The sequence below is a fragment of the Ornithodoros turicata genome, unplaced genomic scaffold (genome assembly GCF_037126465.1).
Source record: "Ornithodoros turicata isolate Travis unplaced genomic scaffold, ASM3712646v1 ctg00000850.1, whole genome shotgun sequence".
In the NCBI taxonomy this organism is placed as follows: domain Eukaryota; kingdom Metazoa; phylum Arthropoda; class Arachnida; order Ixodida; family Argasidae; genus Ornithodoros; species Ornithodoros turicata.
Genome location: NW_026999405.1, coordinates 675,759 through 694,372, shown reverse-complemented (window position 1 = coordinate 694,372; position 18,614 = coordinate 675,759). Strand labels below are relative to the sequence as shown.

The following is an 18,614-nucleotide window of genomic DNA, read 5'->3' as shown; positions in this document are numbered from 1 at the left end:
ACCGGAACGAGAATAAATCCTGTGATGTCGTATAGGAGCTTAAGAACGGAGCGCATTGGTCAAGTTTACGATAATTTTATGGCAATTTAGAATTATTTCAGGAGCCGGATATTATTTATGTTCATAAACTACTATATGGAGGTTCGCTTCACGAAAAAAAATTGAAGATGACACTTTTCAGATAGTATTTCCGCATACCTGAGGGCGTCTAGGAAGTGACAGAAGTCGCGCCATTTGTAGGACAGATCCTCTCCCACATAACGTATCAAAATCTACAGGTGTTTTTTTTTTCCTTCAAACAGAAAAACAAAAACCGTCACAATACTCTGCTGCAGTTCATTCGTTAGCTGGAGGTCTTCTAGGAACAGACAGAATGGCGTAGATGCAGGCCAGCTGGTGGATAAACTCCATGACAGGGAAGCCTGTGCAATTGTTAAAAACACATAAACAAAACACAACACTATGGCTTAAAAGCTTTTGAGCGTTTGAGGCTTTTCAGCCATCGTGTTGTGCTTTGTTTATATGTCTTTGCCCATCCCTCAGGCTTGCCTGTCATGGAGTCTTCTAGGAAGTAAAATAAATGTGCCTTTGTGGACAACACCCTCTTTCATAACATTTTGAAAGTCGACACGTGTGTATTTTCCCAGGCGGGGAAAAAAAAAAAAAACGTCAGCGCATTCACATCCCATCTGTAAGGTACAGTAATAATAATTGTGGCTTACGTCGCGAGACAAGTGAGATCATGGTAAGGTACAGTGCTGGAATAAAGTTCCAGTGCATTCCTTCCTCCGAGTGACACGCTATAGCAGCGAATGGGATTGTCCGAACTTTCAGACATGTACTTAGGTAACCTAGGCAACTTAGGTAATGCGCGGGAGCGTGTTCCGTAAACTTTTGTCCAGCACTGTACCATTACCACACTTTGAAGGAAGTTCGCCTTCTACTGTTAGTTCTACAGCGAGTACACATAGCCGCCTCTTCGTACCAGCTTCGTCGTCGTTTCTGGTTGCCTGACTCATGAGTTATGAGAATGTTACGGTAGTTACGGTACACACCATTCGCCACTTGTTTATTTAGAGCAATCTCCGTAAGCAATCTTTATTTTGAGATGGAGAGTGGGGAGGTTCATCGCCAGAGGCGATACTCTACCCCATTGCTGCTGGGGAGGTGGGGAATAAAATAAGGAGCTCGTTCACAATAACGAGCCAAGTCCGATGGTGTCCAGAAATGTCAAAAGTGCTTTGAGCGCAGATCGTTGCTGGGCTGGATTGGGCCAGGGACCAAGCAATTTCGATAGGGATAAGGGGCGAGAGTCCAACTGACTAAGGGACTCGGAGAGTGCGGTTCGGGAAGGTTGGCAGTGGGGGCAATGAAGAAGAATATGCTTCAGATCCTCAAGAGCACCACAGTGGCAGCAGGTGGGAGAGTCAACTTGTCTCAAGCGGCAACGCCACTGAGCGGTAAAGGCCACATCGAGTCGCATTCGGTGGATTAATGCAGCATCTTGACGAGAGGTGTTTCGTGGCATGCGGAAAGCGAGCGTTGGATCAACTCTAACTGGTAAACTGGTTGGTAAACTGTACTAATTCTCTTATAGCGCGTCTCAATAGAACAACAGGAAATACAATTGCTAACCTTTGCCTCTACAAGCGTGAATTTGTCCACGTAGCACTTTTCGCCTCATCCCGTGGTAAACGGCAATGTGACGTCTGTGGCAGTACGGTTTAAAAGGTAGGCAGCTCTAGGGTTAGCTTGCATCCCCCTATTGAATGTAGATATTATGACACCCGCACACCCGTTCCTCTGGATGAAAGAAAACTGGATGAGAGTGCATACGTTGGGGCTCACCGCCGAGGACATACGGTTGGAGAAGAAATCACTGCACGTGAAGCACAATGAGGCATGACATCCAGGGCATCCAGACATCCATGACACTGGCGGGTACTGTTACTTTGAGCCTATATCTTCTGTTCAGGTATGTGCAGCAATAACGTCTACTTCAAGTGAAATAAAGATTTTTTTTTTACTTTCTGTTGTGGGAGAAGTGCGCGCGAGACCTTAAGAAAAGGTTTCCAAAGACTGTTACGTCACGTTTTGACGCCTGGTCAGTTTGCGGAGTAAGATCCACAGCAAGCAGTGAAAGAAAAAATTTTATGGTACCCCACAGAGCGGATGCTTTTCTTCCCGTTTAGTTTTTTTAGAGTTTTTTCCCGTTTAAGAATAAATACGCCAGCAGATTTTTAATATGTTATAGGAGATGGTCTGTTCTTGAAATGGTGTGATATTTTGACTCGCCAGAGGACTTCAGTATGTGAAAACAATCATAAATGACGATGGAGTTTCGGCTGGAATAGGACAGCTTGTCTACCATTCCAACTTAGCTGAGTAGCGTAAGCAGTTCATACCCTGCAATGTCATTAGGATTAAAGTGACGGTCGTACCCATACGAGTCGATTGAACCTATAGCGTCATTTTATTCCGACTTGATTTAAACATCAGACAGAGTCAAATAGCGGAACAAAACGCAACAAGTAAGGCCACGCAGAATCATCAACCAGATCATGACTGATAACCGGCAGCAAGTGATGTAATACGGGACAAGGCGTACCTCCATGCACACAGTTGTGCGACATTATTAAACGTCTGATCACTGACATGCATCATACGTTTGTCTGCTTACCTTTCATTCAGGCGTTCGTCCATGGCTCGAACATCTTCGAAATCCACGAAACAAAATCACTGCCCGGAGGAGAAGAGGAAGGCACCGAGGCGCCTTCTCAACTTCTGGCAGCAGCACAAATGGCACGAGACGTATCTTCGGCTTGGGGCACGGTCGTGTGCAGAGAGCAGCTCCTAGACGCTCAGAGAGCGGACGGCTTTTGTCAGCGGGTGTCGCAGTGGATAGCTGAGCAAGGCCTAGCGGACACCGGGACGACTGACGGACGGCACGACTTCAATCTGCTGGGCGAGGATGGCATCCTGTTCAGATACATGCCCCAGGCGGATGAGGACGACGCTTCATCCCCGTTCAGAGTCGTGGTGCCACGGAAGTTGCGTAAGTCTTTCATACGTTACTTTCATGACTCGGCCTTGGCAGGTCACAGCAGTGGCAGGAAAACTTATGAAAAGTTGTGTCGTGTTGCGACATGGCCAGGAATGAGGCAGGATGTAACAAAGTATGTTCGTACTTGTCCCGTATGCCAGAGAGCAAAACCTCGTGGTGGTTTCCCCCTGGACGCTTACAGCCTGTTCAGAGCAATAGACCCTGGCAGATGTGATGGAACTATTTCCCCGTAGTCCTAGAGGTAACCAGTATTTGTTCGTGGTTACTGATCATTTCACGAAATGGATTGAGCAGTTTCCTCTCAGGGCGCTGACTTCCCAGAGAGTGTGAGAAAGACTACTCGACACCTTTTGGCGGTCCGGGTTTCCCGCACAGCTGATCACCGACAACGCAACCTACTTTACAAGTAAGGTGTTCTCAGATTCTTGCGCTGTCTTAGGCATTCAGCATAAGAAGACTTCCTCGTATCACCCTCAGGCTAACATTACCGAACGTGTTAATCAGAACCCGAAAATGATGTTGGTTGCTTTTACTAGTCAGCACCACCGTGATTGGGATCTTAGCCTGGCTGAACTGGCGTTCGCTACACGGACGACGGTCAACAGATTTACAGGGTTCGCCCCGGCGTTCCTAAACTTGGGACGAGAGCCCCTTTTCCTGTGGAGAATGCTCTGGGCCTCCGGGATGGTGCTACCCGGTGTCCTTATTCAAGGTTTGCTGAGGACCTCTGGAGTCGACTGGACATTGCAGCTCAGACGGCTCGGGAGAACCTGGACGTCGCAAGGTTGGACCAGGCTTACCAGTAAAACCGTGGACGTCGGGACCTCACCTACAGCGTTGGTGACCTCGTCATTCGACGGACTCACCCGCTAAGTGATGCGTCACGAGGCTTTGCAGCTTGACTTGCAGATAGGTGGGATGTCCCGTTCGAGGTAAGTGCGTGCTCCTCCGGCCTCACTTACAGGCTTCGCCGCTGCGACACCGGCTAAGAGACTGGGCCAGTTCACATCTCGGACTTGAAGTCTTACCACCTCCGAGATCCTGACGGAGAGGAGCCCGATTTGCAACCACCCTTCCTCCAAGACCTGGACCTGTATCCCGTTCCCGGACCTGTGTCCAGTCGTTACGACTTGCGTCCCCGCAGGCGGCGCACGTAGCTGCCACTATCTCCATCTTGTGATTTAGTGCTTTATTAGTGATTTCTGTTTCACAGTTTTCCGTTGTCTGTTCTAGGGGGGTGCCTTCTCAGGCGCCCACGGTTTGAAGCTGCCTTCTTACCGTTTCCCTCTTTCTTCTCTCGCAGATGCAGCAACATCGTCGACAGTGGAGGACTCTGGAGTCTCGTGCCTCTCCTGGCCGTTCCGCCTCCCGCTCCGCCTCTCGTAGGGACCCTCGTCTCAGTTCCGGTCCTGCCCCGCAGGGTCACTCTGTGGCCACTTGGACTATAATTCACAACGGACAGCCCGTTACCTGGGCGTCGTGCTCGCGCTGGAACAGCAAGCCCCGACCACTAAGGGTTGACGACTTGGCACGGACACCAGCTCCATTTCTGGGCCACACTCTTGCCGAACGACACCCTATCGACCCGCTTCAGCCACTGACGGCAGAAGAAAGAAGGCTTTTGTGCCCAGTCTGCTTGGTCCCCGGGGTGCACCGAACTACACATAGACGGGGCTCCCTCCACCAAGCCCGGACCGAGGCCGCCCGCACAACGAATGATGTCAACGCTGCTCTCGCCACTATCAGACTGCTTAGGCCAGAGTTGCTAGCCGATCCTGGGTTGGCTCACGGACTTGCTAAACCACAGGGTCCTCCTCCACCTCTGGGGCCACCACCTCCGCCGGCCCCAGAAAAGGATCTCCTTGATGACCTCATGGACTTGTAGTGGGGGGAGGGGAGGGGAAGATTGTGGCAGATTTCTTATCTGGCAGATATGCCGGCATCCCGTGCTACGAACTCGGGGGCGTGACCTTTTTCTTATTTAAGGCAGGCAGCCTGGCCTTGTAGGTCATTCTTGGCCGGGGTAAAATCACCCCAAGAAGTGCTCGTTGCTCTGGTTACTCGACTGTTTGAAGGTGAATAAACCTGGTATGTTCGTTTGAATCTGCTTTTGTGCTGGTTGTTCCTTCGCGCACGGAACGGACGGGCTGACGCCCCGAGGTTGTGGGAACGTAGGTTTCCACAAGTTTCAGTTGCTAGCGCTCGTGATTATAAACACGGCGTTCTCTTTTCACATCAACTAGCTTCCTTCGAATGACGCCTGCTGCATTTGACACTTTGCTGGGCTAGTTCGAGGCAGCATCGAACGGATGGACGCACGGTGGAGGAGAGCGATTCCTGCAAGTGAACGATTGGCGCTGACTCTCAGGCATGTTTGAGTTCTACAAATCAGCATAAAATATTTGGCAATGATGACAACCACGATGTGTAGGACTATTGTGGTATTGTGGAGCAAGGCACCTAACGTGAAAATTACTCTCGGTGACTTTGGGGGTTTCGTTGTTTGTGTGCCGTGAAAACTTCAGTCATATCATCAGGATGTTTGGGACGTTGTGTAATTGGTTTTAGACACAGAAAAGACAGACATGATGATAAGGCAAGCGTGCTGGTGTGAGGCACAATGCAGATAAATAACCCTGAGTTTGGGGACAACAAGAGACAACCATGCACACGAAACTCAAAGCCAGTGCTGCTTCTAAGTTTCATGTGCGTGGTTGTCTCTTTTGTCCCCAAACTCAAGGTTATATATCGACATAAAGACAGAGCATGACAGTTATGTCCTGTCAGAGCATATGAGATGTGTCCTTTATGTAGGTTCCTCGCCAACGAAGACACTTTCCGAAGCACCTCGTTCAACTTCCTTGTAGGACGAACCACAGTTGGCAGGATCGTACGTGATACGTGGGAAGCAATATGGAATTGCTTTCAAGGGGAGTACCTTGCTTTTTCCTCAACAACTGAAGAGTGGAGACAGGTAATATGAATCAATTTATTGTACCATGCATGCATGTAGAATTGTGCAAGAAATGCTGATTTTAGTACTCATTCATTCTTCAGTTTAGTACTCAACTTCATTCAGATTGCATTGGATATGAAGAGAAGGTGGAATTTTGCTAACTGCATCGGCTGCATAGATGGCAAACACGTGATGATTGAGAGCCCTGCCAACTCGGGCTCCAGAAATTATAACTACACTCTAAATCTTTTCACACCTTTAAAGGTGTAATAACGTGCATGGCGTACGCCTTTTTCGGTGTAATTTTGGTAACATCATAACGGAGCACGGTTTCGCACAATTTTTCTTTACTCGAGTGTTGTCTGTCCTCCAAAAATTCAGTCTTGCAACATCTCAACATTGTTGAACAGTATTGTAGACACTGGCGCGTGCTCGATTATCGGTAGCGATGCATATATGCATACCTCGTACCTACGATATCCAATACATAATGAAAGCAAGATTTGCACTGACACTTGATCTTTAGTAATGCTTTCAGAATTTTGTAAAATATCATCCTGGAGATGCAATGTTACGCAACCAGGTTGAATGTGCATAGCGCACACCTTTAAAGGTGTGAAAAAGTTTACAGTGTACAAGGGGACATTTAGTGTCGTGCTCCTCGCTCTCTGTGATGCGCAGTACCGGTAAAAACGGACCCAATTTTCTCTTCAATGGGCTAAGTGTCTCTACTCTGCTCTTCGTTGCAGCTTTACATATGTGGACATGGGGCACCTCGGAGGTGAAAGCGATGCAGGCATCTTTTCTCGGTCACGGCTGTTGCAAGTGCTCCAGAACAATTAATTTGTAATCCCTGGACCAAGGAATGTTGGGTCGGCTAGGCCAATTCATCACTGTATAGTTGGGGACGAGGCCTTTCCCCTCTCAACGTCTTTAATGAGGCCATACTCAAGAAGAGGTATGTAGATCAACGAACAAAAATGTGTTTTGGTTACACATTCTTAGACTGTGTCCCACCATATTTTGCATAAAGATTACGTGATGTGATGAATGCAACATCCCCTGACATTTCAGCTGCGTGTGGTTATGAACAAAAGGCATTCAACTATCGGCTGTCTCGAGCGAGACGGCTCATAGAGAATTCTTTCGGCATCTTAGCCAGTCGTTGGAGAATACTGAGACGACCATTTAAGGCAAAGCCGGAAAATGTGGAGAGTATCATAAAAGCCTGCGTCGTCCTCCACAACTTTGTGTTAAAGACATCGCCTGCATCCTCCATGCTGTACAACCCACCAGGTGCGAATATATTTCTTCAGCTAAAAGAAATATTCTTCCTAGGGCAAGGGTGCTGTTACAATTTCAGGATACACTGACTACGAAGACTCGATGGGAAATGTACGTGAAGGCGCATGGCGAAGGGATGGCAGCCAGCTGGTATCGCTGCACGACCTCGGAGGAGTAGGCTGTCACTCAAAAAGGTCAGTGAATTCAAAATAATCAGAGTGTGTAACACGTGAACTAATCTAATTACAGGACAGCTGCAGAAGTGCGTGACAGACTTGCACTGTACTTTTCAACAGAGGGGAAAGTGCCGTGGCAAGATAACCACATATAAATCCAGGTAATTTTTATTGACAAACCAGATACATCCACTTTATCCACTTGGATATTGTAACAGATCTAGTTTATGCAGAACACTGAGACACATAAAGAGGACAGAAGTACGTAATAAGTATGTCTCAAAAATTGCCACTCCTGAGCTCCAATTCATACATGGTTTCCTCTATCTTGTGGAATGCCTCTCTTCTTTGTGATTTGTCTAGTTCGCGCAGGCGCATAGCTAAAAACTGACAGACGTAATAGCTTTCATCTTTGTCGGCTTCTATGCTCTGCAGTTTAGGAGAACAGGCATCTAAGAACGTCTCTATAGATTCGTCAATTGGGTTGCTTGGTTTTGATTTCTTGTTCCTGGAAGTAAGAACAAGCAAAACTTTGCTGGAAGCGCTGAGGCGTGGATTAATTTCTTGCAATTTAAATGGAACTGTATAGCACAATTTGTTGTACATACCTGCCTGTTGCACTACAGCTTTCCTGTGGCCTTTTTTGTGCAGCTGAAGGCACCCTGCGTCAAGCATCGAATTCAAGCATCATATGGATTCAAGCATACTAATTATTCCGACGTGGTAGAAAGCGCACAAAGACACGGACTAGTAGAAGACGACAACACCAGCGCAACTCACAACTCAATTTTAATGCGACCAAAAGACACAATCGGGCACATCGCGACGCCACCCTACGGAAGCAACAGCCTCAATTAGGGTCATCCCAAACAGAGATAAGTGGCCTCCATGCGCTGCTATCAAGGAAGAAAATCGGGTTGCACCCACATCTACTACAATGCAGCGCAAGATGAACCAGAGGGTGGTACCCTCTGGTTCATCTTGCGCTGCATTGTAGTAGATATGGGTGCAACCCGATTTTTCAAGACACTGTAGTTGTTGCAGTGTCATCTCATGCCTTGACTAGAGAAATAGTAGAGGCCTATGCTATCAGTAAGATGGGCGTTAAGTGCGTCAGTCAGTCGTCGGTAACATTATCGGAGAGGGAGATTTTCTTCCTTGATAGCAGCGCATGGAGGCCACTTATCTCTCTTTGGGATGAGTTTGCTTCCGTAGGTGGCGTCGCGATGTGCCCGATTGTGTCTTTTGGTGACATTAAAATTGAGTTGTGAGTTGCGATGGTGTTGTCGTCTTCTGATAGTCCGTGTCTTTGTGCGCTTTCTACCATGTCGTATGCTTACCAACTAGCCCAACGTTGTTTGTTATTGCTAATTATTCCGGCCATGCAGGTGAATAACGAGCACCCAAGAACACACTCACTCGGCGACGCTTGCTTCCTGTGATGATAGCAGAACGGCACCAGGCTGCACGAACACCTTCTCATACTGTTCATCTTCATACCTGGATAATCACACAACGTTTTACAAATGTTCTTCCCCAGTGGTTGCCATGTAAATAGTTGGATTAGTGCTACAGCTCTTTTGTTTTGTTGTGGAATCATGTCTCAACATTTAAGCATATTATGTTCGAGGTGTGTCAAAAAAGTAGTAAGAGTGATTGTCATTTCTGTGAAAGGTGATGTGCAATACATTCACATATGAATCCTGCGTGATGCGTTCTTGTTTTGCAAACCTGGGCAACATCCAAAATCTCCAACTCGCATCGAATTGAGAACTCCCACTGCTGTGCTAGTGCTGGGGCTGGAACAGCTTGATGCGGCAGAGGTACTCTATATATTTAGAGCATGAATATTTGTACATTGCAAAATTGTGAAAGAAACTTTCTTGTGCATTTCCTATCTGCTCTGTCTAGGAAGGACAATTCTGTCTGCATATTAACATACCTGCTACGTTCCGGGATGTTTGTTGTGATGCTGAAACAAGTTCAGCAATGAGTTTCTGGATGAATGCATTTCTTAGCCTGTATAATTGGGTTGTGCACTGCACAAACCCGTCAGCAGTGTCGTTTTCTTTTCTGTGTTTACGGTTGTGTATCTCTTACCTTTGAGGGATACTCCCTGAAACTCCAATTAAGCCTTTCACTAAATCTTAATCCTTCCAGCTTGGTGCTCCAGCACCGCTTCTTTGATGCTTAACACAACGACCTTTCACACAGTTCTTTCATTTCCTTTCACACTCCTTTCCTATAACATTTTCGTTTTTAACTATATCATCTGACACCAGCCACACAGAACAATTTTTCTTACTGTCCGTTAATGCCAAATTTTAGTCCGATTTCGGACCAAATACTCCTCTTTCGCACCGTATCCTTGTACGTTGGCATTGATTTATCGTACAAGCACGGGTATGATCTGATTTCTGCAATAAAATCGCCCGTTGGAAAGCGTTCACTTCGCTACGCCATGCTGATAGCGTCGTCAACAGGAGGACGTGCTCATCAATGTGCTCCAGACCACATGGGAGACCGGAACGAAAACAGTGTGACGCGACATCCGCCAACGTCTGATTGGCAGATAATGTGCGGATGCCGCTAAAAATCGTGCACTGCGCATCGCCAATAAGCGGCAAGCGAAGGTGGCTTTTCCCGCACAGCAGCAAGAGTTTTCCGCGCCGCGTTCGCGTTTCCGCGCAGATTCTCCGCATGTGGGTACGCGGCCTTACATAATTAAGCCGCGTACCCACATGCGGAGAATGTGCGCGGAAAAGCTAGCGCGGCGCGGGGCGGCCGCTTTTCGTCGACCGCGCTGTGCACGCTTTTTGGCGGATTCCGCACGTGCTCAACCAATCAGGAGATCAACGGAAGTTGCGTCAGGTTCTTGTTTTCTTCCGGCCTCCCGTCGGGAGAGCATTGGGCGCGTTAGGTTCGTGCTCCGGGAACGTTCCCTCTTTGAGGGGATCACTTAACACCTCCAGAGTGACTTCCGGTGCACGTTCCCGGGTGCACCCTGGGCACCCCTTCTTCGGAGCCGGAGAAACTCTGGGAACTCTGGGAAAGAGCGAGGTCAGCTCCGGAGCGTGACGCGTGTTCCGGTGTACTGAATTTCGAAATGGCGCAAGCGTTGCAACACGTTGCAACCGCTCGTGCTCTTTGTGTTTTCGGAATCATCGGATATCGGTGGTAAATAGTGATACGATTACACAGGACTGCTATGGTCTACTGCTGTGTTTACTTAAAAGCAGACGACAGAAGAAAGCTCGATAGGTGGCGCGCGCTCAGCGGCTGTGGCGCTCGGCCTCCGGATAGCCTCACAAACGCAATATGCACAAAGGACACCAAGGATACGTTCCCCTGAGAACAGAGCCGGTGCTAGGGGTGTGCGGTGCCTCAGGCAAAGGCACATCGAGGGGCCTGTTTCACACGATTAAGTGCATACTTGATATTTAAAAAAATAATCCCTCGTTGAGGGCTTCGTGCGCGGGGCCTATGCAACTGCGGGGACTAAGCCGGTCGCCTTACTCGCCCCCCACACCTATCGCCGGCCCTGCATGAGAACCCGGATTATGGCGCTCGGGAGCCTGCTTAACGCGCCCATTGACGGCGTTGTAGTCTGTCGCAGCGGGTTTCACGTTTTTCAACCGGCGAATTTAGAAAAGAAATAAAATATCATTGCTGCCTACAGTATAAAGCATCGCATTAAAATGACTTTTTGGTTCGGCATTGGAATAAAATTTGGGAGTGCAGGCAAGTAAAGTGTAAGATATTGACTGGGGAGGGGGCGGGGGGGGGCAGGATGAGACACGGGGCATGACACGACATTTTTTGGTCGACGCCGCCTGTCTCAGTGACTCGCTGCTCCATGCGCATGAAACCTTACTCATATGTGGCTCTGCATGTCCGCTTTATTGCACGTGAGAATTGTCCGGATTGCTGTTTGCGTTCAAGAGAAAAACAATCGGTTACTTCCGCCTGGAGTGTAACGACAGGCAAAAAAAGGTGCGATTTTCTGCATTCCTTTTTCTGTCATCTGTGCAGAAGCGTTTCGCAGGCTTATTTCGTCAATGTAAGTTCCATCATATTTCTTTATTCCTTAATTGATCTAGATATATGCAAGTATGGGCCCTGGTTACCCGGTGTTCGAGAAAAAAAATAATTCATCCGATAATTCATAATAATGATGTGCACGGGCAAGAGCGACAATTCAATGTAATTTAAATTTAATGCAATTTCAATGTAATGTAATATAGATTTAATGCAATTTAAATTTAATGTAATTTAGAAACCGATAAGCCAACTATTAGGTTGCTTTATGCGTGTTCATCAGAGATTTCTGTTTTGCATATTGCCTAGGCTTTTCGAGCATAGCATAAACGCACACAAAAGCGAGCGACCAGCGACACAACAGACTTGCGGTGTCGTGTTTGCAAAGAACGGCAGTGCAAAATAGTAGTACCGTTCCTGTGTGGTTTTAGTGCATATCATGTGGGCGGTGGGCTCAAGGGAGTTGCGTAGGGACGTACGGGCTTTACTTTGCCTGCTTGGATCGCAAAAACCAATTTGTATAGCTCATTATCACGGCGTGTCTCATCTTGCTCCACGCGATGTCTGGGGCAAGATGAGACAATCTGCATTTTTGAATTTCTTGTTCTGCGCTTATTTTAGATCGGTTAAGCCCATTCTCCATTTACGGGTCAGGAGTTCTAGACCCCTGAGAATATGCCTACTGCTAGTTTTTTTCTTGAAAAACACGAAAAATAAAAATTTCATATTCAATTGCAGATTTCTGTCTCATCTTGCCCCACCTTACCCTACTTACTTGTCACTGGCATTGCAAGCAGGTCTGGGCCATCGTTTTAGGGCTCCTAGGTTTTAGGTTTAAATTTTATGATGTTAGGTTTAGGGCGTACGCTAGAGCTAGTTTCGTCCGAGCAGTTTTGCTATTTATCCGTAGAAATGCACTGTTGGAGCGGGCACAATGCGGGTGTGCACACAGCACACGCATTCGGGGCTGTGCGATTTTTTTACCGCTTTCACCTTTAAGGGCCCGTACCACAACACTGTAATAACAGGTGGTGGTGGTGAAAGGCCTCACAGAGGTGGGCAACGTTACGGGAATGTGCGTCCTGGGCCGACTTGTAGAGGAACTGACCCGACATATGTCTGAAAGCGTCCCCAGACCCCAGACAGCACAGCCGGCACCGGGATTCGAACCCGGGTACCTCCCAGTCTCGAACTGTGAGGTAACCGCAGAACTTGACCGCATTCCACGCTCTGCGCCAATCAATGTCACGAATGGTAGGGTTAGCACTTAAGATTCGGAGCACGCCTTTTTTGTGTCACTTATTATATAACCTGTTTACAGCAGAGTTATCTGGGCGCCGCCATCTTAGCGCACGTGACCTAGCGCGCCATCGCTTGCCTTTTCATTCGGCTGCCTGTTGGCACGGCGCACGCAGTATTGTGTTGCAACCCAGGGCCACTTCCCCCATTTTAAAGGGACCGAAAAGTGAATACAAACCTATCGAAACTTTATGTTCAGCGAAAAGCTTGACCCTTCAAAAGTTCGAATATCAAAGAACTCCGCTGAAGTCGCTGTAGTTTTTCTGTAATCGAATTTTCCATAATTGCATGTCCAGGGACCTAGTAGGAAACCGAGCAGTCTGTCAACAATTGCATGACCCCGCGCCATCTGTCGAGGACGCATGTAATACGCGCACTTCCGGGCGCTAATCCGGCGAAAACGAAAATGGCAGTGGGCATTTGTGACCACTTTCTACGTCGAGAATGTCGAGCCTCTTGAACATGAGTGCGCATGAATTTCACATTCGAGAACTGTCGCTCACACAGAACTGTTGTTCGTGCGTTAGCGTGCTGGAAAGTGTGTTCTTCGCAGCAGAAGATTCCTCGTCCAGAGATTAGTCGGAGTCACACTCGTCTTCAGCAGTAGCTCACCGTGCCGTGAACATGGACTGCTTTGTGAAATTTCCATGTATCAGGGAGAAGCACTTGTGTAAGCCGAAACAAGCGCTGGTTTTTCGTCGTGCAGGTGTTCATGTGTGAAATGCAAACCGACGGATACTACGGATGGATACTACGGTTTTTGCTGCCGAGAGGTAGAGAATGCGTGTGAAAAGCAGACAGACGATTGCATCAGAACTAACGAATATTTCGAAATACTGTGCCTTGACACCGAAGTACTGCAAGTGTCTTTTACATACATCCGAGAAACCGAAGAGCATGGCAACATACACGGCGGCGCCGTGTTGTCTTCACGCGCTACTTGAACAGCAAACTGGACGGAAAACCCTTATTTCTGCAGGAAATTCCGTTATACCACCTGTCGGCCATTGACAATAGGGATATGATCCGAGAAAATACAATAGAAAGTACCCCCACTGGCATGCTATTAGGGATGCTTTCCCATCAGTGCGTTGACCTGTAGAAATGTTATCAGCAGATTTTCATTTCTTGTTTGCTGCAAGCTTTTCTCATTGCTTTTTGTTTGCTGTCACAGCATATTATAATTACTAGTTTGTTCCTGGAGGGTTAAATAACCTGTGGGCATAGATGTATTTGTAGGTTATACTCATGCCTCAATTGTATATGTGAGGAGTAGGTAAGATAATTTTCATCAGTGTCATTCAGCTGAGCTGTGTTCATAACCTTTTAGTATACTTCTTAGTGACCACGTTTCCAGATGTCAACTAATCGACAACAGAGAGAGGGCGCAGACAAGCTGGTTCATGATGACAAGGATGCAACCCGAGGCAGGGAAATAAACAACAGGACTGAGGAAATTGTTGTTTGTTGTTTATTTCCCTGCCTCGGGTTGCATCCTTGTCAACTAATAATTGAACCAAGATTGGGATTTAACACTTAACTCTGTTTTGCCAAACGGAGTACTTGTATCTGATTCATTATCACGTCACCAACTAACATTTGTAAAGAAGGACTTGAGGGCTGACTTCAAGTATTATTAACCCTTGATCTGGGTTCAAAGTTAACCATGCACCATTGGTGTGCATAGTACTCCAAAATGGCTAAATAATTTATTGCATAAGTTCTCTGTTACTGTAATTTTTTGTTTTAATAGTTTTGTAAAGTATTTTGACAGCCCTGCAAATTGAAACTTGCTTCAGTGTACACTACAAATGCATCATAGCATTTGATTGAAATATAATATAAGAGCAGAAGCAACGTTTTGTCACAACTCAAACTATATCTTTCTTTTTTATTGTCCAGGGATTTAGGAAACAGAGTAGGACTTCCTGCCCTCTGATGTTTAGACGTACTTGATAGAGTTGTAAAACCTGCAACAAAATAAACGAGAGAAGTATAAACAGTTTTGTCTTTCCCTTTTGAATTTAACGAGCTAGTTATATTTTACCATTTGTTCACTTTTGTATTCTCTGTTGGTGAAAAGATTACAGGAACAATAATGCTGCAGATCGAACAATGACCTGTCATCTTGATGAAGATCAGAACATTTCTTCAGGCATGCTAAGTGAGACAAAAGAAATGTAGAATGAAGGTTGTACAAAAACAGCAAATCTCCGTCGACTAAAACTTTATATATGTGGATGTTACCACATCGTCGTAAGTCGGAAATTTGCTTAGTGAAGGTCACTTTTTTACACCCACCAATGTGAAGAGCGTGTCTAATTTAGTCAAATTAGTGATAATTGACAGCGATATTCAGGAGCTATCCCATCGGAAAAAATAGCCGAACATCATGCTCTACGGAGGTCGCACAGAATAGCGCACGATGAATTTTTCAGCGCAACCTTTGTCAGTCCGACGAAAGGAGGTTGGAAACCCAGCCCTCCCCGACATCGCAGAAAGAGATAAAACAGGCACGGCTTATCATGTCCGACTTTCGCTGGAATAATGCTTTCCCTCTCCCAATTTTAGGAACTGTTACTTTGTCTACTATCTCTCTGTGGGCTGGCTTCGGAACCTCCTTTCGCCGCACTGAGGGCGATTGCGCTCAAAAAGTCATCGCGCGCTATGGTCCGGTGATCCGAAAAGCATGATATTCGGCTATTTTTTCCGATGAGATAGCTCGTGAATATCACTGTGAATTATCATGAATTTGAGTGAATTCGGCACGCTCTTCATATTGGTGGGGTAAAAAAGTGACCGTTACTCGGCAAATTTTCGAGTTCAGTTCGCAAATATTTACATAATTAAACTTTGAGTACATGACATTCACATTAGGAGGTGGCAAAAACCTAATAAGAACAAATGCTGTTGACCGCATGATTCTAGGTGGCGTAGTTTTTTTTAATTATAATTCAATGACACGTTTTCTGGGACACCCTGTATACAGATCTCGTACCGTGAAGACCACCACCCCAAATGTGGTTGCCACGGTTTCGGTTTCGGCCCATTTGCATGTCAAAATTCAGGGATGGATATTTTAATACACGTGTGTGTTTCAAAATTTTTAAACGCGGTGTGGATTTCAACTAGGGCAGTCTCCCATATCGGTATCTGGCTTTTGTTGAAGACGTCCTAATTAAAGAGTTAATTAATGAATTTCATTAATTAGTCATCCTTATTAGTCGTTATAGTCTTTCTTGGAAAAGATATGCACCTGACCGTAGAACTCAACTGTGAAAATGACGTGCTCTCGTGGCTTTTTTTATAAAAAATTGTCCAAGCTGAAACGCACACACACACAAAATAGGCGGGAACGTGCCACAAATGCATACTTCGTGGTCGTAGCCCTTTTTAATACAGAATTTTTAAAATAAAACAACTATAGGACTACCTGTACATGAGTTTCGCATTTACGGTATGCGAGTGGAGGTAAACCTTATCTGCAAGGTATTTCGACATTCTAATTTTCATAATTCACTAAGATGTATTTTTTTTATGAAGCTGTTTTTCTTTCTTTCGAGAAACAGAAAGAGCAGAATTGCTGGCAATCTTCCTTCATGTTCATTTTAGATATGAGATGAATCCTTCATCTGCGTGCTTCAAATTATTATCCAGAGAGGTGACATTCGTTTGAAGTGCACCGTTTCAGGTTTTCCATTACTGAGGTACCTCGGTCGCACTATTCTACTTCCCTTATCCGTAAGGGCGTCGGAAGTACTTCACGGCAAGAAGGAGCGAACCCTAACCTAATCTAACCCAACCTAACCTAACCTGAAGGAGGGCACTGCGGGACATGGAGTTAGAGATTGAGAAGTGCGGCATATACAGGGTGTTTCAAAAAACGTGTCATTCGGACTTTATAAAAAAACGGGGCGACGGAAAAATACGGGGTAAACGGCACTTGTGTGGCAATTGAATTTGCATCTTGGAAAAATATTTTCATTTGATTTTAATTAGAAGAAATTGAATTTCTTTAACTGAACTTCAAAATTTCCCAAGTCAACCTAGCGTTTTTTTTTGTTTTTTTTTTACAGAATTTTTTTTATTTTTTTATTGAACTGACAACATCGTAATATACATGGTAAGGCACTATATACCAGTCGGATCATAGCTACAAGCTAGTGCGATCCGATAATATTTTTCAACGTTTAGTTATTCAAACGCGGCAGTTACATTAAGAAAAAAAAGATTGGCTGAGGAAACACATTTATACAAGCGCTAAGATTACACAATAACAAAAATATAGATATATGTCATCAATCCTTCTTACTGACATCACTATAACGATATATTCAATAAGAATCGAACAGAAACCTCCGGACGGCTAATTTGAAGTGTTTGGCTACAACGACATCAAGGGGCAAGGAATTCCACTTTATGACCCCTTGGTGTTGGAGAAGGCGCTTACCATATATGTTTGAGAAACACTGTACAATAAAGTGATGTTCCAATACAGTACGGCTTGTGCGAGTAACGGAAACTAACTTGATACCATCAATTATTCCCTCATTTATTATACAAAAATTAACCATTAACACAGTTCGCTCAAAGCGTAGTAAATTGAAAGGTAAAATGTGTAACGTCTTATATATGCATGAATAAGATTGTCTGTTATATGTATTGGATATAATGCGAACTGCTCTATTCTGCAAGACCTCAACCGGTTTAAGATAAGATTGATACGTGTGCCCCCACGATTCTACACAGTACAGCAAATGACATTGGATGAGCACAAAATACAGACTTTTCAGGACAGCAGTTGGGAACAGTCGACGTGCTCTGAACAGTGCTCCATTTGCTCTTGATAATTTAGTGCATACATTTTCTATATGTGGCTTCCAGTGCAAGTGGGAGTCCAAAATTACACCAAGGTATTTAATGGTGTCGACACGTTCAACTGTTGTTCCGGCAATAACTATATTAAAATCTGTTAACGAAACAGTCTTACGATATGGCCTAAATACCATATATTTTAGAGAGCCCGTAGCGAACTTAGTCAGAACCACCAAGAAATCCGCTCGATATTGCAAAGGGAACTGCCCAAAAAAAAGTCCTGAAGTTGAGGCTTCAGAGTTTCGGGTATTCAACAGCGCACCAAATCAGTCGCAAAGATGAGCGGAGGGCAGGACATGTTCCTGCCCCCATGAAGCTAGACCAATTTATCGCCGGACCGGCGTGCAGCACAAGGCGCGCCGATAACAAGGCAGGTGACATTCCACCATACGTTGATAAGCGGCAAACAAAAATGATTCCGCCCCTTTTTTCCCGCCCTGTTTTTTTTTCGACCTTCTATCCTTCATCGGGGCCGGAGCCCCCAATATCTGCGTCTGATTTCGAGCGCCGTTGAATACCCGAAACTTTGAAGCCTCAATTTCGGGACCAGCTCCGGTGGCGCAGCGGTAACGCGTGCGCTTGGAGACTGGGAGGTCCGCGGTTCGTATCCGCGGGCCGGCTGTGCCGTCTGGGGTTTTTCTTGGGTTTCCCTCAGATGTGTAATAGGCGTATGCCGGCACAGTTCCCCTGAAGTCGGCCCATGGACGCAGCTATCCTCCCCCCGAGCGGATTCCGCTCGGTCTTCCACTTCACCCTTTCCTATCCTCCTCTCCACCACCTTTCCCTTCCCGAGAAACATGCCGCCTAATCAGGCAGACAGACCTCTCGGGTTCCTCCCAACGACACTCCTCCTCCTCCTCCTCCTCAATTTCGGGACTTTTTTTGGGCAGTTCCATTTGCAATATCGAGCGGATTTCTTGGT

At 46.1% G+C, this 18,614-nt stretch overlaps 1 protein-coding gene across 1 annotated transcript; it reads left to right on the top strand.

The window, feature by feature from the left end:
- The first annotated feature begins 6,847 nt into the window (after positions 1-6,847).
- On the top strand, positions 6,848-7,635 carry LOC135375300 (uncharacterized). Its single transcript, XM_064608038.1, has 4 exons — positions 6,848-6,978; positions 7,095-7,316; positions 7,384-7,498; positions 7,554-7,635. The coding sequence occupies exons 1-4, from the start codon at positions 6,957-6,959 to the stop codon at positions 7,633-7,635; spliced, it is 441 nt and encodes a 146-aa protein (XP_064464108.1). The 5' UTR covers positions 6,848-6,956.
- The last annotated feature ends 10,979 nt before the right edge of the window (positions 7,636-18,614 follow it).